The sequence below is a fragment of the Salvelinus alpinus genome, chromosome 19 (genome assembly GCF_045679555.1).
Source record: "Salvelinus alpinus chromosome 19, SLU_Salpinus.1, whole genome shotgun sequence".
Classification (NCBI taxonomy): domain Eukaryota; kingdom Metazoa; phylum Chordata; class Actinopteri; order Salmoniformes; family Salmonidae; genus Salvelinus; species Salvelinus alpinus.
Window position 1 is genome coordinate 29,833,417 of NC_092104.1, and position 21,991 is coordinate 29,855,407.

Consider the following 21,991-nt stretch of genomic DNA (forward strand, 5'->3'; position numbering starts at 1 on the left):
AGTGTAATAATTCAATTCTCTTTTTTATTTGTATTTATACACTACAATTTGTTTATATTTGTCTTTGTTACTTATTTTTGATATTTATATTTATATAGTTTTAAATGTTATGATAATTTATTTGTGTTGTTCCAAATGTCTGAATAAAAATTAGTGCAGAATGGTGCTTTTTGGGGGGGGGGGGGGTTCGCCCAGGGAGCCATACAAGCTAGAATCGCCACTGGATGGCACACTGGTATTTCACCTAATAAATATGGGAGTTTATTAAAATTTGATTTGATTTCGAATTATTTGTGGGTCTGTGTATTGTGAGGGAAATGTGTCGTTACATTCGTGTGAAAGACACACATTTCTGTGTGACTGAATTCGTAGGAAAATACACATTTTTGTGCGACTTCATTAATAGGAAAATTCATTTTTAGGAGGCAAACTTCAGAACAATTTTTTGAACGTTATTTCAACAATGTGTAACAGTTCAACTTTATGGCGTCCCCTCGCCCCGGGCGCGAACCAGGGACCCTCTGCACACATCAACAACAGTCACCCACGAAGCGTCGTTACCCATCGCTCCACAAAGGCTGCGGCCCTTGCAGAGCAAGGGGAACCACTACTTCAAGGTCTCAAAGCGAGTGACGTAACCGATTGAAACGCTATCAGCGAGCACCACCGCTAACTAGCTAGCCATTTCACATCTGTTACAAATGCATTCCTTTTTTTTGCTCACACATTTATATATATATATATACAGTTGAAGTTGGATTACATACACCTTAACCAAATACATTTAAACTCAGTTTTACACAATTCCTGACATTTAATCAGAGTAAAAAGTCCCTGTCTTAGGTCAGTTAGGATCACCACTTTATTTTAAGAATGTGAAATGTCAGAATAATAGTAGAGAGAATGATTTATTTCAGCATTTATTTATTTCATCACATTCCCAGTGGGTCAGAAGTTTACATACACTCAATTAGTATTTGGTAGCATTGCCTTTAAATTGTTTAACTTGGGTCAAACGTTTCGGGTAGCCTTCCACAAGCTTCCCACAATAAGTTGGGGGAATTTTGGCCCATTCCTCCTGACAGAGTTTGTGTAACTGAGTCAGGTTTGTAGGCCTCCTTGCTCACACACGCTTTTTCAGTTCTGCCCACAAATTGTCTATTGGATTGAGGTCAGGGCTTTGTGATGGCCACTCCAATAACTTGACTTTGTTGTCCTTAAGCCATTTGCCACAACTTTGGAAGTATGCTTGGGGTCATTGCCCATTTGGAAGACCCATTTGCGACCAAGCTTAAACTTCCTGACTGATGTTTTGAGATGTTGCTTCAATATATCCACATAATTTTCCTCCCTCATGATGCCATCTATTTGGTGAAGTGCACCAGTCCCTCCTGCAGCAAAGCACCCCCACAACATGATGCTGCTACCCCCATGCTTCACGGTTGGGATGGTGTTCTTCGGCTTGCAAGCCTCACCCTTTTTCCTCCTAACATAACGATGGTCATTATGGCCAAACAGTTCTATTTTTGTTTCACCAGACCAGAGGACGTTTCTCCAAATAGTACGATCTTTGTCCCCATGTGCAGTTGCAAACCGTAGTCTGGCTTTTTTATGGCGGTTTTGGAGCAGTGGCTTCTTCCTTGCTGAGCGGCCTTTCAGGTTATGTCGATATAGGACTCGTTTTACTGTGGATATAGATACTTTTGTACCTGTTTCCTCCAGCATCTTCCCAAGGTCCTTTGCTGTTGTTCTGGGATTGATTTGCACTTTTTGCTCCAAAGTACGTTCATCTCTAGGAGACAGAACGCGTCTCCTTCCTGAGCGGTATGACGCTGCGTGGTCCCATGGTGTTTATACTGGCGTACTATTGTTTGAACAGATGAATGTGGTACCTTCAGGCGTTTGGAAATTGCTCCCAAGGATGAACCAGACTTGTGGAGGTCTACAATTTTTTTTCTGAGGTCTTGGCTGATTTCTTTTAATTTCCCCATGATCAAGCATGGTCAAGCAAAGAGGCACTGAGTTTGAAGATAGGCCGTGAAATACATCCACGGGGACACCTCCAATTGACTCAAATTATGTAAATTAGTGCATCAGAATCTTCTAAAGCCATGACATCATTTTCTGGAATTTTCCAAGCTGTTTAAAGGCACATTCAACTTAGTGTATGTAAACTTCTGACCCACTGGAATTGTGATACAGTGAATTATAAGTGAAATAATCTGTCTGTAAACAATTGTTGGAAAAATTCCTTGTGTCGTGTTACTTTTGCATTAAGGGAAGGGCAATATCTGCACTTGCAATGTCATCGTAAGATAAGACTGATTCCTCATGTGTGTGAGAGCATTAATAACTATTGAAACGTGACATTTTAAGTTGTATATATGTTGCATGATGTGTCTGATCAATTACATTTGTATGTAATAATATGTCCCTCTCTATGAAGCAATTCAGGAGCCAAGTCGAGAGGAGGCTCGTCAAGAGGAGGTGCGTAAAGAAGAGAAAATATCTTGTTTTACCTTTATTTAACTAGGCAAGTCAGTTAAGAACAAATTCTTATTTTCAATGACAGCCTAGGAACAGTGGGTTAACTGTCTTGTTCAGGGGCAGAATGACAGATTTTTACATTCTTAGCTCGGCGATTTGATCTTGCAACTTTTCGGTTACTAGTCCAACGCTCTATCCACTAGGCTACCTGCCACCACGGTGGGATGTTAAGCTACGTACACTACCGTTCAAAAGTTTGGGGTCACTTAGAAATGTCTTTGTTTTTGAAAGAAAAGCAAATTTTTTGTCAATTTTTAAAATAACATAAAATTGATCAGAAAAACAGTGTAGACATTGTTAATGTTGTAAATGACTATTTTAGCTGGAAATGGCAGATCTTTAATGGAATATCTACATAGGCGTACAGAGGCCCATTATCAGCAACCATCACTCCTGTGTTTCAATGGCACGTCGTGTTAGCTAATCCAAGTTTACCATTTTAAAAGGCTAACTGATCATTAGAAAACCTTTTTGCAATTATGTTAGCACAGCTGAAAACTGTTGTGCCGATTAAAGACGCAATAAAACTGTCCTTCTTTAGACTAGTTGAGTATCTGGAGCATCAGCATTTGTGGGTTTGATTACAGGCTCAAAATGGCCAGAAACAAAGAGCTTTCTTCTGAAACTCGTCAGTCTATTCTTGTTCTGAGTAATGAAGGCTATTCCATGCGAGAAATTGCCAAGAAACTGAAGATCTCATACAACGCTGTGTACTACTCCATTCACAGAACAGTGTGAACTGGCTCTAACCAGAATAGAAAGAGGAGTGGGAGGCCCCGGTGCACAACTGAGCAAGAGGACAAGTACATTAGTGTCTAGTTTGAGAAACAGACGCCTCACAAGTCCTCAACTGGCAGCTTCATTAAATTGTACCCACAAGACACCAGTCTCAACATCAACAGTGAAGAGGCGACTCCGGGATGCTGGCCTTCTAGGCAGAGTTCCTCTGTCCAGTGTCTGTGTTCTTTTTAATCTTTTCTTTTTATTGGCCAGTCTGAGATGTGGCTTTTTCTTTGCAACTCTGCCTAGAAGGCCATTATATTATAATTTTTTCATTATTATTATAATTTTAATTGTATTTATTAACAACAAATCAATACAAAACGTATGGATAAGCAGTTTGTCTTCCTACTGTACTGTCTTTGGTTACGTTTTCGTTCATGTTTTAGGCTGACTGAGTAAATTCCATTAAACTATTTTAATTCAATACTCTCACACAAGTGACCTCTCACCTCTTGACTGATGACGCGAGGTTGATGTTTGGGGGCGGGGACATCGCCAGTAGTCACTTCTCATTACGCTCATTACTGTAAACTTCTAAGGGTACAACACCAAACATGAGAATGATGAGTTGCTTGAATCTATAGAGAAACATATACTTCATTGGTTATCCAAATTTCCGAATTCGTTATTATTGATAGGAGGGGACTTTAACATTACTATAGATAATTCAACTGATAGATGGCCCCCAGGTAGGCCAACCAATCAGAATTTGGGTTTAATACTTTTTATGGAAAAGTTTGATCTTATTAACAAAACAGGTTCCAGACAATCCAGAATAGATTTGTGGCTTATATCCAAATGTATTGGTAGTGAGTGTGTTACTACAAATATTTGTACTACTCCCCTCACAGACCATAGGGCCATTTACATTGATATCAAAATATTTACCCCTGATACTAACCTTGGTAGAGCATCCTACTGGAAGGTAAATAGCTCGTTATTAAATAATGAAGTTTGAGGTTAAAGATCTGCTTTCACACTTTTGGGAAAGGGCTTGTGAAGAAACTTGTTGCAAGAACTGGGAGCTCTTTAAATTTGAGGTGTCCAAACTCCTTAGAAAATATGGTAGTAATCTTGCTAAGACCAGAAGAAATGAGGAGGAAAGGGTGATCATTAAGATAACTTCCCTTTCTCAGAGGTCCCCAACCGTCCTCTCGGGGGAGGAGAAGATGGAACTGATTGAGTTACAAAATAAACTGGATAATATATATATATATATATATATATATATAAAGGCTGATTGAGTTAGCTCCTGCCTTTATTAGATCTAGGAAAAAATGGATTGAGGAGGGAGAACAGAATTCATCCTATTTCTTTAGACTTGAGAAATGTCACTCTACAAATAACACTATCCATAAGTTAAACATTGATGGTGTTATTACAGATGACCAAAAATGAATCGCTAAATACTGTAGCAATTTTTACAGAAAATTGTATAGCTCTATGTACTGTCAGGAATCCACAGATATGTTTTCTAAGTCACTGAATAATGTTCACTCTATCAGTGATACAGAATCTAAACAGTGTGATGAACCCATCAAATTTGAAGAGATTATAGTGTCTATCAAACATCTAAAGAACAATAAATCACCAGGTGTTGATGGAATTACATCAGAATTTTACAAATTATTTTCTGAACAAGTAGCTCCCTTCCTATTTGAAGTATTTTTTTTAGAGAGTATTAAAAACAATGTTCTCCCTCCTACAATGAGTCAGGGGTTAATAACACTGATACCTAAGCCTAAAAAATAAGTGATGCTCATCGATAACTGGCGTCCGATTTGTCTTCTTAATAAATACTATAAGATATTAGCCTTACTACTTGCAAAAATAATTAAAGAAGTCCTGGATGCAATCATTGATGAAACACAGTCTGGCTTTATGAAGAACAGACATAATGTCATGCCCTGGCCTTAGTTATCTTTGTTTTCTTTATTATTTTAGTTAGGTCAGGGTGTGACATGGGGGAGGTATGTGTTTTGCATTGTCTAGGGTTTTTTGTATGTTTATGGGGCAATGTTTAGTCTAGGTGTATGTATGTCTATGGTTGCCTAGATTGGTTCTCAATTAGAGACAGCTGTCTATCTTTGTCTCTGATTGGGAGCCATATTTAGGCAACCATAGTCATTAGGTAGTTTGTGGGTGATTGTCTATGTCTATGTTGCATGTTAGCACTTAGTTTGTTTAGCTTCACGTTTATTGTTTTGATTTTGTTTGTATAGTGTTCTTCGTTTTCGTCTTTATTAAAGTAAAGATGTATTGCTATCACGCTGCGCCTTGGTCCTCCTCTCTTTCACGTAACGACGATCGTGACACATATTCCTAACAATATCAGACTAGTATTAGACATACTTGACTACTCAGACCTAATAACCGAGGATAGCTTCATATTGTTTTTTGATTTTTATAAAGCATTTGACACAGTAGAGCATCAGTTCCTCTTCCACTCCCTTGAGAGACTTGGCTTTGGGGATTTTTTCTGTAAGGCTATTAAGACTCTCTATACAAAGAGCTCTATCAAATTGAAATATGGCACCTCACCTAGATTTGAGTTAAAGAGAGAAATTAGGCAAGGTTGTCCTCTCGCCGTACCTGTTTTTATTAATCACCCAACTTCTTACAAATTCTTTAAATAATAGTCCTGTACAAGGTATTTCCATAGCTGGTAAATAAATTATTATAAGCCAGCTGGCTGACGATACTACACCCATATCGATCAATGTGATACAATCCTTTTCCAAAGCTTCTGGTCTATATCTTAATATTAATAAATGTGAACTCATGGCTGTCAAAGATTGTGTGGCACCCTCATATTATGGTATTCCAGTAAAAGAAGAACTTACATATTTAGGCATAACCATTACAAAGGATCAGAAGTCTAGAGGCTTACTAAATTTTAACCCTCTTATTAAAAAACCCCAGAAGAAGCTAAATCAATGGCTACAGAGGGACTTATCTTTAAAAGGAAGAGTCCTAATAACCAAGGCTGAAGGTATCTCTAGACTAACATATGGCGCTCTATCTTTATATCTTGACTGTAAAATAAGCAAGGAGATAGACCAGATGCTTTTCAACTTTCTGTGGAAAAATCGTACCCATTACATTAGGAAAACTGTTGTAATGAACACTTATGAGAATGGTGGGCTGAATTTTCTGGACTTTACTACCTTTAACAATACTTTTAAAATCAATTGGATAAAACAAATATTAAGAAGACCCACTTTTATGTGGAATTTTATTCCTCATCATGTCTTCTCTACTTTTGGTGGCCTTAACTTCATGTTGGTTTGCAATTATAATATTGACAAAGTTCCAGTGAAACTTTCTGCTTTTCATTGGCAGGTTTTCTTGTCATGGTCCTTAATTTATAAGCATCATTTTTCTCCACACAGATATTATACATGGAATAATCGGGATATAGTGTATAAAAATACTTCTTTGTTTTTAGAATATTGGTTCTGAAATAATATCCTATTGGTGAGCCAACTGGTAAATGCAGAGGGTCTTTTACTTAGTTATAAGGAATTATTATCACTTTACAAGGTCCCTGTAACACCTAAAGATTTTGCAATTGTTTTAGATGCCATTCCCTCAGGTGTTGCTTTATTATTCAGGAACGTGTCAAGACCTGACCCTACTGACCCTACCCCCTACCTTCTATTGACTCATCAGTAGGAAAGATTTGTTTCTCTTTTGGTCCATTCAACAACAGAGTGATACGAACCTTGTTTCAGCAGGATGTTGTATCTATCTATACCTTATGTCATGCCTTATTGGAATGGATTTATTGATAATATCTGTTGGAAAAAAGTTTGGATGTTGCCACACACATACCTACTTGTTAACAAAATTAAGGAAGTTTCCTTTAAAATTATTCATAAATATTATCCTGCCAACCACTATATGAAGAAGTTTAAGGAAAACATCAACTCAAATTGTTCCTTTTGTAATGACCACCCAGAAACAGTGTTGCATCTTTTTTTGGCATTGTATACATGTAAGAAAACTGTGGCAAGACATCAGTAGATTTATAATTGAACACATTTATGAAGATTTTACACTATTGTGGAGAGATGTACTGCTTGGATTCTTTACCTACGATAGAAATAAGCTGAAACATTTTTATGTAATTAATTTAATTATTCTTTTGGCCAAATTTCATATTCACAAATGTAAATTTACAAACAAAACACCACATTTTCTTAACGTACAAAAAGAAATTGAACTGTATTTTAAGACAATTAAATACTATACTAACAAAAAAGCTGTTAGAATAATAAGTGTATGTATGTCCCTTAAGGTCCTTGTGTAATGTGATATTGTACCCCCTAGTCCTTTGTATATTATTTATATATACTTGCGTTCCCACATGTACTTCCTGTATTGAGTTGTTGTCAATAAAATGTAAAAAAATTGCAACATCGCCAGTAGTGACAGGACAGGCTCTCTACAACTTTGATAGCTATCTAGATAGCTAGCTTTTGATTGTTTCAACTGTTTCTACATAGTTTTATTGATTTGGCAACCGTGCTTAGTTGAGTGATAGGTTGCTACGTCTGTAATGTAATAACAGTAGAAGAGGTATGTGAGTGCCGCGACCGGCTGCCCGACCACCTAGTCCAGCAGCAGCAGGTCAGTTAATGTTGTTTTCTGACTGCCTTCTCCGTCCTGGCTAGCTAGCTACTACTGGCGCTGCATTGACTGAGGCGAATCCGTTATAGCTAGCTAACTAGGAGTGTAGTGTTCTTGTAGGTACTAGTTAGCTAATAACCAAGAATATATACTCCAGCGATAATAGCTAAACATGCAGCCAGGCTAAGCAAGCTATCCCAGATGGGTGGCTGACTGCCGTATGCCAGATGGTCTTAATTAATTAACGTTAGCTAGTTAGCTAGCTCGCCATCACCGTTATGAGCCTCTAGTACAAGCCAATAATTTGACCTGTACTCCTGACAGCTCTTCTCTTTCCGTCCTACAAGAGAAATCTATAACGTTAACGCGCTGCCATAATAATAAAGAACTAGTAAATAATAAAGAACCAGCACTATTCCGTCATCATTTGGACTATTGCGGATCTAATCCGAAACAGAGATACCATGCATGGGTTCCGTTACTTTCTTGTGTATCTCTAGCTAGTGCTAAATAAATAAAGGTCAAATAAAACAAAGTGCTCACAGATGAGCTAACATGATGGTTGTGTTGTTATTATTTCTCTTTCAGGTCCTCAGTTAGCTACAGTACCTCAGTGTGCCTCAGTGCCCAACTCTCTCTCTCTGTAGGGCTGAAGGTAAGGGTGATGTCAGAGGGCCTGGGGCCAGAGGGGGGGCACTCACAGCCTGCCCCCACCATCACTGTTCAGGACCTGTCAGACAGACCTGCACATACACCTCTGGACAGGATCGCACCTGCGCACACACTTCTGGAAGGGAACACGCCTGTGGAGCAGGTGAGTTTGTGTACTGTGCAACTGTGTACAGTTCTGTGACGGTGTGATCAGTAAAGTGTGTGTCAGGGTTGGGCTCAATTCAGGTTTGAATTGAGAATGCTTCATGAATTCCAATTTAATTATTGAATATTAATTACATTTTAATTGATGTAGTAAACAGAATATAGAATTGCAATTTGAATTAAAAGGAAATAGAATTTAATTTGAATTCAAGGAAATATAATTGAATTCAGTTAAATTCAATGAATTTCAAATGCCTCTTCTATTCTATGTTAGGTGTAGTCTATACACATATACATCTTGTAAATAAAACATCAAACATGTCGTTATATACTGCATATTAAATATTTGTTGAAGCAGTTGATTTTCAGGACAAACTTTTGAAATGAATGATCAAGGAAAACAAAACCTGTATGTGAATATTCTGTTATTATATTTAATTAATCACTTACATTTTGTTCAATATGGGGGAAAGTACTACATTTCCCAGAATGCATTAGTTTAACCCTCAAGTTGACCCTGAAGCCTTCAAAAAGAAGCCAAACAAATGAAATGGTTGGTGGAAATATAATTGGCTATTCTAAGCACTATGCTTAAGAGTATATGAACATTGTTTCCATTGTTTCTTTGGTATCTGGAAGTGTGACCTGTCAAGTTCAATGAAACGCTCAAATTCTACATTCTGTGGGGTCAATTCGAAGTAATTTGGGGAGTAAATTTCAAAAATATGAATTGAGCCCAACCCTGGTGTGTCTCAACTGCACTGGGAGTGTGAAGTCATCAAATACGTGTGTGTGTGTGTGTGTGTGTGTGTGTGTGTGTGTGTGTGTGTGTGTGTGTGTGTGTGTGTGTGTGTGTGTGTGTGTGTGTGTGTGTGTGTTTGTGTGTGTGTGGGGAGAGGGTCCAATGTCCGTTGTTAACAGGCTTCCCTGTCACTCTCCAATAACCCAGTAGAAATCCCCTGATAGTCTATAACCACAAATACAGGCTTGAGACTTTGCCAGGAGCTTTCCAGACCTGGCTGATGTAAAACAGATTCTGAAAGGCAAAAAAAATCCCCAAATGTCATGAGTGAACAGTAATGTTATCACACTATAGACAATGGGAATACAGCGTGTACTGGTGGTATTTACTCCTCCCATAACACTTCTATAGCAGAGGCCCTATATAGCAGCTTGTCCTGTCAGTAAACACTTGACTAATGTCAGTCACTACTAGGCTCCTCCCCAGCCTCTTACAACTATGCCCCCTCCGCTAGTCCCCCTGCTCTAGTGTGTGTGTGCTCTGGTCCCCTTGCTCAAAGTCGACTGTTACATTCTCCTGCCCCACAGAGCTAATGTTACAATAAGAATGGTATGTCCTGCAGTCACCTTAGGGCCTGTGCCAACTGCCAACACACAACAGAGGTTAGGAAGGGAGAGGTAGTCATACAGTTGACACTTTTATAGTGTAGGTCTATTCAGAAGCATTGTCATGATTGGCAAAAGCCAATTTGTGTGAGCGGGTACAGGTCATTTATTAGTTTGGTTAAAAACTCAGTTGCGAGGCGAAGGAGACTTCCTGTTTGGGCAGCTAACAGGAAGAGCCTTCCATTAACATTCCTGGTTCATTCCTGAAGCCACATTACGGAATCTGTTTTAGAAGAACAATGTCATGGTGAAGTTGTGTAAAATCTGCATTGGTGTCACAATAATAAAATTATTGCCCAGGCAACGGAAGATTTAACCAGCACAAATCAGAGATTTTATTTCGCAACCCAGAGTTTAAAGGTTTGGCTGTGGAAAATACTGTCGCAGAATCTCCTTTTGCGTACAGAATTCTAGCACAGCACGTGATGTGAGGATGTCAATCTCCCTTCCAGAGGTACAGAGAGATCCAGCCTTTGTGCTGTTCTTTCACACACTGGGGCTGAGCTAGGGCCCATGTTAGCTGTGAGTAGAGGAGAAAATAGGAAAATAGAGGGGAAGAGTGGAGAGGAAAGAAGAGCGGAACAGAGGAAAGGCAAAGGAGAGAGGAGATGCTTGCTGCGGTAGAGAGAATAAAGCAGGGCTTTGTTTAGCCCGGGAGAGGTCCGTTACGCTGTGCTCTGTCCTGGTCTCGTCTCTGCTCGTCTCCTGAGGATCAGTGATCAGTGAGAGCTACAGGAAAAAGGAACAACCGACGCCCTGCTTGGCTGCTGTTTAATTATTGAAGCTCCTGGCTGTAACTAGAATGGTGTGATTGTGGAGAGACTGTGCTGTGTGGAGGGGAAGGTAGGTCGAACTACGTCAGGGGTTGTGACGATACTACCTCCCTAGAATATAAACTATGGATCTCTACAGAGACCTCCTGGTTATAGGGGTCTTAAAGTAGACTTTCCCAGTGAAGGTGAATGAGGACTAAATGATCAGGTGGGTGCTACTGTAGCTGCAGGGTTTTACAGAGCTTAGTGTTATTTATATTTATACACACACACAGATGGTTATTTATACTATTTGTTTAACCAGTGTTGATTCTTACTGTATGTGCATGTGTATATACAGAATTCTAGTCGCGTTCATGTCGCGTTCAAGGCAACTCGGAAAGGTATGCACATTTTCACTTGGAGGTTCCGAGTTTCTGAGTTGTCTTGAAAGCACCATTACACCCCAGGTATCACTATGATGATGTCATGTTGATGATTTCACCCCTGCAGGTGTCTGGCGTGGTGGAGGAGACCTCCCCTTCCTCCACTTCCTCCTTCGAGTTGGTTGACATGGAGCCAGCCCCACCCCTGTACCAGCCCGTGCAACCCCATTGGTTCTACTGTCGCCGTGCCGACTCCAAGGATGTGTGGCTCCCTTTCAGCAGAGAGGACTCGGAGAGACTGGAACAGGCCTTGTCTACCGGTGAGTGGAGAGAGGGAGAGCAGCAGAAAGAGGTAGAGAGAGAGAGAGAGAGAGAGAGAGAGAGAGTGTGTGTGTGTGTGTGTGTGTGTGTGTGTGTGTGTGTGTGTGTGTGTGTGTGTGTGTGTGTGTGTGTGTGTGTGTGTGTGTGTTGAACAACTGTCAGATAGATATCACCATAACAGTCCTCTCTGGTCTGCTGCCCACTGGGTCAGTCCCTGCGGCTGGCAGAAATGAGAGTAATAGGCTACACATACTCACACGGTCTCTGTATCAGTTTCATCTGTGTTCATTGAGAATATTTGTTTGTGTATGTTGTATGTGTGTGTTTAGGAGGAGAGGAGGAGGTGGTGGTGGCAGTAGAAGGGGAGAGGTATGACGTGCGTGTTCGGGAGCGGCAGAGGTATGCGGTGTACTGGGAGCAGGGCCCGTCAGAGGTGCGACGCTGTACCTGGTTCTATAAAGGAGATAAAGATACCAGATACATGCCCTATCCTGAGGAGTTCAGCACCAACCTGGAGGTATGACACTCTAACGTTACCCTGGCAGTGCTGTAACATCACTACAATGTTATTACAGCATCATGTCAACATCAGTACCCCCATTATTACACCATCGGTACAACATAATCAACATTACAACACTAAAACACCATTACAACAACAATAGTACATAACTACAATATTATTACAGCACTACTAAGTTGTGTAATCCCCCCCCTCCCCCCTCTCTCTGTCTGTTTGTCTGTCTGTCTGTCTGTCTGTCTGTCTGTCTGTCTGTCTGTCTGTCTGTCTGTCTGTCTGTCAGGAGGCCTATATGATAGCAGTGACTCTAGATGAGTGGAAGAGGAAGCTGGATTTTCCTTCAGGAGAGACAGTCATCCTGCACAACCCTAAAGTAAGAACGCTGACCGCTCCTCATGTCTTTACTACACCAATGGGACTGACTCATGCTATGCTAAGTTTGGATGCATTAGTTATGGGGTGTCATGTTTTTAGTATCTCCTCCATCTGTATTTACTCTCTCTTTTTCTCTCCACCTCTAACCCCCCTTCCATGGTCAGCTGATCATGCAGTACCAGCCAATCGCGTTGCAGGACGAGTGGGTCTCCTCTCCCTCGGAGCAGACTCGCCCACGTACTGTCAAGAGGGGTGTCGACAACATCACAGCAGAGATACCTGACGGTGTGTGTGTATGTGTGTGAGAGATATATTTACTGTTTGACCTCTGGTCAGTCTCAAAACCATTTAGTATAATGGATTACTTTCAGTATATCTGTCCTACATTACTAAACACCTTTTTAGGTGTGTGTGTGTGCGAGTTTCTAATCTCCGTGTGTGTGAGAGACATGTGTCCTGCTCTACTGAAGGCCTGTCTGTGTGTGTTATCCAGGTGAACCAGAGACAATAGATCACCTGGTATTCATGGTTCACGGCATCGGCCCCGCCTGTGACATCCGCTTCAGATCTATCATACAGTGTGGTGAGTGTGTGCCTGTTTGACTGTGTGTGTGTGTGTGTGTGTGTGTGTGTGTGTGTGTGTGTGTGTGTGTGTGTGTGTGTGTGTGTGTGTGTGTGTGTGTGTGTGTGTGTGTGTGTGTGTGTGTGTGTGTGTGTGTGTGTGTCAATGCATTTGTTTGACTGTGTTTGTGGCTGTGTGTGTATGTGTGTGTTAACGGTCTCTGTGTGTGTGTGTCAACTGTCTCTGTGTGTTAATGGTCTCTGTGTGTGTGTGAACTGTCTTTCTGTGTGTGTATGTGTGTATTAACGGTCTCTCTCTCTGTGTGTATAGTGAATGACTTCAGGAGTGCGTCCCTATCCCTACTGGGGAGCCATTACAGGAGAGGCCAGGAGGAGGGCACGGTGGGCAGAGTGGAGTTCCTACCTGTCAACTGGCACAGCGCACTACACGGAGACGCCACTGGAGTAGACGAGTAAGAACACGCACGCGCACACACACACACACACACAGAGATAAGCATCCTCAGTCTAGTCAACCAGTATCTAGTAGAGGTCGACCGATTATGATTTTTCAATGCCGATACCGATACCGATTATTGGAGGACAAAAAAAGCCGATAATCGGCCGATTTATTTAAAAATAAAGTTTTTTAAATATATATATATATATCATACACACACACACACACACATTTTTGTAATAATGACAATTGCAACAATACTGAATGAACAATGAACACTTATTTTAACTTAATATAATACATAAATACACACACGCACACAGCTCTGAAGTGACAATGATACTGAAGAGTCTGCTTAGGAGACAAATACTCTCAACTGTTTGAATAAAAATAGAGTTTAAGTTACCTGTGATGAATGTTGAAAACAAAAACTTTAATTTCTATATGCAGGAAATCCTATTTTAATAATGGGCATGGTAAGAATTGACAACCAAAGTGCGAGTCATAATTCCCATGACACCTTTTAGCAAAATCTGAAAAGCGGTTCCTTCATTTATTCCATAGGATATTTTTAGATTCACTTAAAATAAGGTCTGTGTTTCGTGTAGGCTTACATCACCGTGCCAATTTTATAACTCTGTAGATATCCATAGGACAAGGTAACTCTGATCAATATTGGCTAAATATAAGCGAAGATACATTTTTTTGTAGAGTGGATTTATGAAAATATGTTGACAAACGTTACCTTATCCTAGTGAGATTTACACGGGTATCAAAACGTCGAGGCGGTTTAAGCCTGCACGAAATACAGACCTTATTTGAAGTAGATCAAGACATTCTCTATGGAAGACATGAACGGTAAAATAACGAAGGAACCCCTTTCAAATTCAGCCGCAAGTTATTACAGGAATTATAACGCGTCGACTATTTCTCTCTAAACCATATACCTTTGACTAATCCGGAAACTATCACCTCGAAAACAAAACGTTTATTCCGTTCCGAATTTTATCTAACGGGTGGCATCCATGAGTCTAAATATTCTTGTTACATTGCACAACCTTCAATGTTGTCATAATTACGTAAAATTCTGGCAAATTAGTTCGCAAAGAGCCAGGTCGGCCCAAACTGTTGCATATACCCTGACTCTGCGTGCAATGAACGCAAGAGAAATGACACAATTTCACCTGGTTAATATTGCCTGCTAACCTGGATTTCTTTTAGCTAAATATGCAGGTTTAAAAATATATACTTGTGTATTGATTTTAAGAAAGGCATTGATGTTTATGGTTAAGTACACATTGGAGCAATGACAGTCATTGATTGATTGTTTTTTATAAGATAAGTTTAATGCTAGCTAGCAACTTACCTTAGCTTACTGCATTCGCTAACAGGCAGGCTCCTCGTGGAGTGCAATGTAATCAGGTGTTAGAGCATTGGACTAGTTAACTGTAAGGTTGCAAGATTGGATCCCCCGAGCTGACAAGGTTAAAAATCTGAGGCAGAACGTTCCTAGGCCGCCATTGAAAATATAAATTAAAAAAAATATTTAAAAAAATCGGCGCCCAAAAATACCGATTTCCGATTGTTATGAAAACTTGAAATCGGCCCCGATTAATCGGCCATTCCGATTAATCGGTCGACCTCTAGTATCTAGTACTGCATTTTTTACTAATCTCTTTATCTCTGTCTACCGCCCTCCTCTCTCCACTCTTCTTATCTCATCTCATCTCACTCCCCCTCACCCCCTCCCCTCTCTCCTCCTCTTACCCCCCCTCTCTACCCATCTCTCTCCCCTATCCTCCCCTTCTCACCCCCTCTGTCCCCTCTCATCCCCTTCTCTCTGTCCCCTCTCATCCCCTTCTCTCTGTCCCCTCTCATCCCCTACTCTCTCTCCCCTCTCATTTCCTTCTCTCTCTCCCCGCTCATCCCCTTCTCTCTCACCCCTCTCTCCCCTCTCATCCCCTTCTCTCTTTCCCCTCTCATCCCCTTCTCTCTTTCCCCCTCACCCTGCTCTCTCCCCAACCTCCCTTTCTCTCTCTCCCCTCTCCCCCCCTTCTCTTTCTCTCTTCCCTCTCTTCCCCTTCCCTCTCTTCCCCTTCTCTCTTTCCCCTATCTCTCAGGGACATTCAGAGGATCACTCTCCCCAGTATCAGTCGTCTGAGACATTTCACCAATGACACTCTGCTCGACCTTTTCTTCTACAACAGTCCTACCTACTGCCAGACCATAGTGGACACTGTGGTCTCCGAGGTTAACAAGCTCCACTCACTGTTCAAACACAGACACCCAGAGTTCACTGGAGCAGTGTCTGTGGTTGGACACAGCCTGGGTGAGACACACGCACACAGCCATGCACACACACCAGGATTCGATACTGCGATCAAAACATCATTTGCGACCATTTGACTTGGGAGTGCAACACACATTTTTTTTTGCAAGGGTGCCAGTGAAATTGTTTAACCTGGTCACATTATAATGTGTTTTATCATCATGATTTATTGAAACAGTAATGTGCAATTGACCAAAAATAAACCAACTTTCTGAAGAGGCAGCAACGGTACAGGTGTGTGTGTGTGTGTGTGTGTGTGTGTGTGTGTGTGTGTGTGTGTGTGTGTGTGTGTGTGTGTGTGTGTGTGTGTGTGTGTGTGTGTGTGTGTGTGTGTGTGTTTGTGTTTGTGTTTGTGTGTGTGTGTGTGTGTCAGTCAGGACTCGATATACAGGGGAGGTTTTGGAAACCCTCCGGGCCAGTAGATCATCCCTGTGAGGGGCTGCTTGGGCCAGTGTAAAAACTATTGTAATATTGCTAATTTTAACCTAGTCTATTGTATTTATCACATGCACACTGCACACACAGCCTATAGATCAGGGATGGGCATTTGGCGGCCCACAGGCTGCATGCGGCCCTTGGCCCCTCTTTTGTAGGCCTGCGTACCAATATATATTTTTTAAATCAAATAAATAAATATATACACACACAAAGTGCATTCGGAAAATATTCAGACGCCTTCTCTTTTTCCACATTTTGTTACGTTACAGCCTTATTCTAACATGGATTAAACAAAAAACATGTCCTCCTCAATCTAAACACAATACCCCATAATGACGAAGCAAAAACAGTTTTTTATACATTTTTGCAAATGTATAAAATATAAAAGCGGATACCTTATTTAAATAAGTATTCAGACCCTTTGCTATGAGACTCGAAATTGAGCTCAGGTGCATCCTGTTTCTCAACATTTCAACAACTTTTGAAAGTTTCTTCAAGTGCTGGTCACAAAAACCATCAAGCGCTATGATGAAACTTTCTCTCGTGAGGACCGCCACAGGAAAGGAAGACCCAGAGTTGGGTGCAGAGGATAAGTTCATTAGAATTACCAGCCCCAGAAATTGCAGCCCAAATAAATTCTTCACAGAGTTCAAGTAACAGACAGCTCAACATCAACTGTTCAGAGGAGACTGCGTGAATCAGGCCTTCATGGTGAATTTCTGCAAAGAACCCACTACTAAAGGACACCAATAAGAAGAAGAGACTTGCTTGGGCCAAGAAACGCGAGCAATGGACATTAGACCGGTGGAAATCTGTCCTTTGGTCTGATGAGTCCAATTTTGAGATTTTTTGTTCCAACCGCAATGTCTTTGTGAGATGCAGAGTAGGTGAACGGATGATCTCCACATGTGTGGTTCCCACCGTGAAGCATGGAGGAGGAGGTGTGATGGTGTGGGGGTGCTTTGCTGGTGACACTGTCAGTGATTTATTTAGAATTCAAGGCACAATTAACCAGCATGGCTACCACAGCATTCTGCAGCGATACGCCATCCCATCTGGTTTGGGCTTAGTGGGACTATCATTTGTTTTTCAACAGGACAATGACCCGACCCACCTCCAGGCTGTGTAAGGGCTATTTGACCAAGAAGGAGAGTGATGGAGTGCTGCATCAGATGACCTGGGCTCCACAATCACCCTACCTCAACCCAATTGAGATGGTTTGGGCTGAGTTGGACCGCAAAGTGAAGGAAAAGCAGCCAACAAGTGCTCAGCATATGTGGAAAGTCCTTCAAAACTGTTGGCAAAGCATTCCAGGTGAAGCTGGTTGAGAGAAAGTGTGCAAAGCTGTCATCAAGGAAAAGGGTGGCTCTTTGAAGAATCTCAAATATATAATATATTTTGATTTGTTTAACACTTTTCTGGTTACCACATGATTCCATATGTGTTATTTCATAGTTTATGTCTTCACTATTATTCTACAATGTAGAAAATAGTAAAAATAAAGAAAAACCCTTGAATGAGTGTGTCTACACTTTTGACTGGTACTGTATATATTGTAGTGGCTAAATTGTCCAATATAATATTATACTTTTTATTATTATTATTAGGTTCTTTTTTTTTTTTTTTGGAACTCAGTCGTGGTCTCAACTTACTATTGAAAGTTTGAATAATAAAATACACAAGGTGCAATTTGGTTGTGCATCAGCAGTCACTCAATTAGCCCATGTCAGCTAAATGTTTTTGGATTGGTAAATTAGTCTAACGGCCAGCTGTTTAAACTTGTAGTAAGCATTGTCGAATTACCGACCGGGGTGGGGCCCATTGATCATCAGTTTCTGTTGATAATTGGATATGGAGAAGGGTGAGCCGGTCAAGGATCGATTCAGACAAGGTGGTAAATTGTATGACAAGTGACAGTTTTATTTAAGAGTAAAGATATCTGGTACAAGCGTGCACGGACTTATTCATTTAGCTCATATGGAACTTGCAGAAATAAGCCCAGATAACAGAATGCATAGACATTTTATACAGCACAGAAAGTAGGTTGAGTCTGGAAGTTCTGGTCCTCTGGTTGGTTCTGATGAGTTGGGCGAGGTCCCCTTCAGGCTAGTATCACTGTCCCATTGGCTCTGAGTAGAGTTCTTTGTCTTCAGAAATGTTCAGCTAAAACAGGAGATTAGGTGTGTGCGTAGATGTTCCTGTCATATCTGTGTGTCTCTGTAAAATGTTCAGCCTAAAGAGGAGATTTTGTGTGTGCGTAGACGTTCCTGTTTTATCAGTTTTTATGAGAGGTTTGCCTCAGCCCTCTGTCCTTGGGTGTGTGTGTGTCTCAGTATCTCGTGAAATGCAGACCCAAGCACCCTTTTGATCAAGGCCTTTCCGGCCTTATCAGTGTTTATGAAAGGTCTGTGCCAGCCATCTGTCTCTGGGTGTGTGTGGGTCTCAGTATCTGCTTATGAGTTTGTGAGAAACCCTGTTTTGAAAGAAGTTAGTTATAACAACGTAATAGCAATATGCTTGTGTTATATTAAATGGTATTTATTACAGTTATATTAAAAACGGCAAACATTTGTCTACATCCTATGTCCAAATGTGTAGAATTGCTGGAAATTAGCTGTACAATTGCTAAATCTTCTGTCTGCCCCATGGCAAAATGTGCAGAATTGCAGCAAACCTGATATAAAACGGGCCAAAAAAATTCTATGCTCCATGGCAAAATGTGCCGAATTGCAGGAAATTAACTGCGGCCCTTCGTGAGGAGTTCAGATTTTTTGGTGGCCCCACCCCCATTTTAAATTGCTCACACCTGCTATAGATAGTCTGTCGGGCAGAGAGAGCACGCAGCCTGAAACAGCTGGTTGTTGTGTGGAGGAAAGATCGCCAGCGGAAAGGGTACGAAAGATTTTCCAAGTTATGGTACAGTATCACTATCTACCACTAAATGCTAAGGCAAAAATGGGTATGCAAGCCAGGTATTTAAAAGGTTCAGTCTTGGTTGAATATTTGCATGCACAATTCACTCATAATGGTATTGAAAATCAGACATTTCTCTAGTCTTTTTGGTCCTTGAAATGTCATTGAAGTTAGTCGCCGATTTAAAAGTTCTACTGCTCCAATATAATTATTCCATGATTTAATTTCTGGTCAGTTTTTATGAGAGATGTAACGTTAGGTGCTTTCGTTTGTTTCCCGCGGTTTCTACTGAAGGGTGTTGTGCTAGTGTGTTGCCGTAAAACCATGTGCGATTATTATGAGCAAGATGACATCGAATGTTGCCTTCAACATAGTTGTCCATACAAAGTGTTCCATTACAAACAGAACCCGGTTCTTCGTCTCTTTTACGTTTTAAAACATGATACAGTAACCCCTCAATATCTCTTCAACATCTCAAATAGCAAGACTGACTAGATACCACATGGACAGACTTCATTAGTTGTGTTTGTGTCGGGAGCATGTCTATTTAGTCAGGCAATGCCCACATTATTCTGACGTTTTAGAATGTAAAATAATCTGTAAAAACTAAGTACAGTGCCTTCAGAAAGTGTTCAGACCCCTTCACTTTTTCCAAATTTTGTTACTTTAGAGCCTTATTCTAAAATGTATTACATTGAATTTTCCCCTCATCAATTAAACACAATACCCCATAATGACTTTTTGCAAATGTATAAAAAGAAAACAACTGAAATATCACATTTACATAAGTATTCAGACCCTTTACTCAGTACATTGTTGAAGCATCTTTTGGCAGCAATTACAGCCTTGAGTCTTCTTGGGTATGACGCTACAAACTTGGCACATCTGTATTTGGAGAGTTTCTCCCATTCTTCTCTCCAGATCCTCTCAAGCTTTGTCAGGTTGGATCGGGAGCTATTTTCACATCTCTCCAGAGATGTTAGATCGGGTTCAAGTCTGGGCTCTGGCTGGGCCACTCAAGGACATTCAGAGACTTGTTCCGAAGCCACTCCTGCATTGTCTTGGCTGTGTACTTAGGGTCATTGTCCTGTTGGAAGTTGAGCCTTCGCCCCAGTCTGTCCTGAGAGCTCTGGAGCAGGTTTTCATCAAGGATCTCTCTGTACTTTTCTCTGTTCATCTTTCTCTCAATCTTTCCCTGACTAGTGTCCCAGTCTCTGCTGCTGAAAAATATCCCACAGCATGATGCTGCCACCACCATGCTTCAGCGTAGGGATGGGGCCAGGTTTCCTCCAGATGTGATGCTTAGCATTCAAGTTCATTCAGAATCTTGGTTTCTTCAGACAAAAGAACCTTGTTTCTCAGAGTCCTTTTAGGTGCCTCTTTGAAAACCTCAAGCAGGCTGTCGTGCGTTTCACAGAGGAGTGGCTTACGTCTGGCCACTCTACCATAAAGGCCTGATTGGTGGAGTGCTGCAGAGATGGTTGTCCTTTTGGAAGGTTCTCCCATATCCAAAGAGGAACTCTGGAGCTCTGTCAGGGTGATCATCGGGTTCTTGGTCACCTCCCCCCCCTCGATTTGCTCAGTTTGGCTGAGCGGCCAGCTCTAGGAAGAGTCTTGGTGGTTCCAAACTTCTTCCATTTAAGAATGATGGGGGCCAATGTGTTTTTGGGGACGTTCAATGCTGCAGAAATGTTTTTGTACCCTTCTCCAGATCTGTGCCTTGACAATTCTGTCTCGGAGCTCTACAAACAATTCCTTCAACCTCATGGCTTGGTTTTTGCTCTGACATGCACTGTCAACTGTAGGACCTTACATAGACAGGTGTGTGCCTTTCCCTATCATGTCCAATCAATTGAATTTACCACAGGTGGACTCCAATTAAGTTGTAGAAATGGCTCAAGGAAGATCAATGGAAACAGGATGCACCTGAGCTAAATTTCAAAACTCATAGCAAAGAGTCTGAATACTTATGTAAATAAGGTATTTCTAAAAACCTGTTTTCATTTAGTCATTATGGGGTATTGTGTGTAGATTGATGAGGAGAAAAATGCATTCAATCAATTTTACAATAAAGCTGTAACGTAATAAAATGTGTTAAAACAGTTAAATATCAAATGTAGGTCCTTGAAAATGATAATTAAGTGCTTGAAAAAGTCCTTGAATTTGACCTGCCAATGTATTTATGAACCCTGTATAGGCTACTTGCTCATCACGCAAATGAAAGATAAAATCCCCTGCTATTAAAATGATACACGCATCATACTGACCCTGGCCAGTATAGATTTTTCCATTTGGGCCAGTAGCTTTCAGTTGACACTGGCCTGGTGTGCCACTGACAGATTTACCTGAATGTCGAGCCCTGCTGTGTGTGGTGCCTGTAGGGCCTATATACTGTAAATGTCTACCACTTTGTGTAGCCGTAATGGCGACGCTAATGATAGCCTAACCTTTTTTTGGGTAGATAGAAAGGCAATTAAAGGGTAGCTACAAAGTAGCCTATGCCTACTTGGCAGAATCATGATTATTTTTATCAATCAAGTGGCAATTTGTTTTGAGAACTCCCATCGCATGTGTGCTGCAGAAACACCGCTAGCCAACTGTCTGGCTGGTGCACATCTGAAATAAAGGTTGTCTACACAAAAAATATATACATTCCTCCGATTTTTCACCGACCTCAAATTGTCCCTTGATGTGGTTTTAAGCGTTGTTGTGGACTTAGAACATCCAATTTTGTTGTTTTTCTATAAAACA

General features: G+C 40.9%; 1 protein-coding gene across 6 annotated transcripts in view; it reads left to right on the forward strand.

Moving 5' to 3' along the window:
• Positions 1 to 7,727: 7,727 nt before the first annotated feature.
• LOC139545272 (triacylglycerol hydrolase DDHD2-like) overlaps positions 7,728 to 21,991 on the forward strand; it is a 31,207-nt gene continuing 16,943 nt past the window's right edge. For 2 of the 6 annotated variants that reach the window (XM_071352873.1, XM_071352872.1), the window contains exons 1-9: positions 7,729 to 7,962; positions 8,551 to 8,776; positions 11,451 to 11,643; positions 11,974 to 12,161; positions 12,448 to 12,537; positions 12,704 to 12,824; positions 13,033 to 13,122; positions 13,432 to 13,573; positions 15,681 to 15,889. In XM_071352873.1, the coding sequence (XP_071208974.1) occupies positions 8,627 to 8,776; positions 11,451 to 11,643; positions 11,974 to 12,161; positions 12,448 to 12,537; positions 12,704 to 12,824; positions 13,033 to 13,122; positions 13,432 to 13,573; positions 15,681 to 15,889 (1,183 nt within the window). In that variant the 5' untranslated portion in view covers positions 7,729 to 7,962; positions 8,551 to 8,626. The other 4 variants (XM_071352868.1, XM_071352869.1, XM_071352874.1 and 1 more) reach the window with 4 other exon arrangements.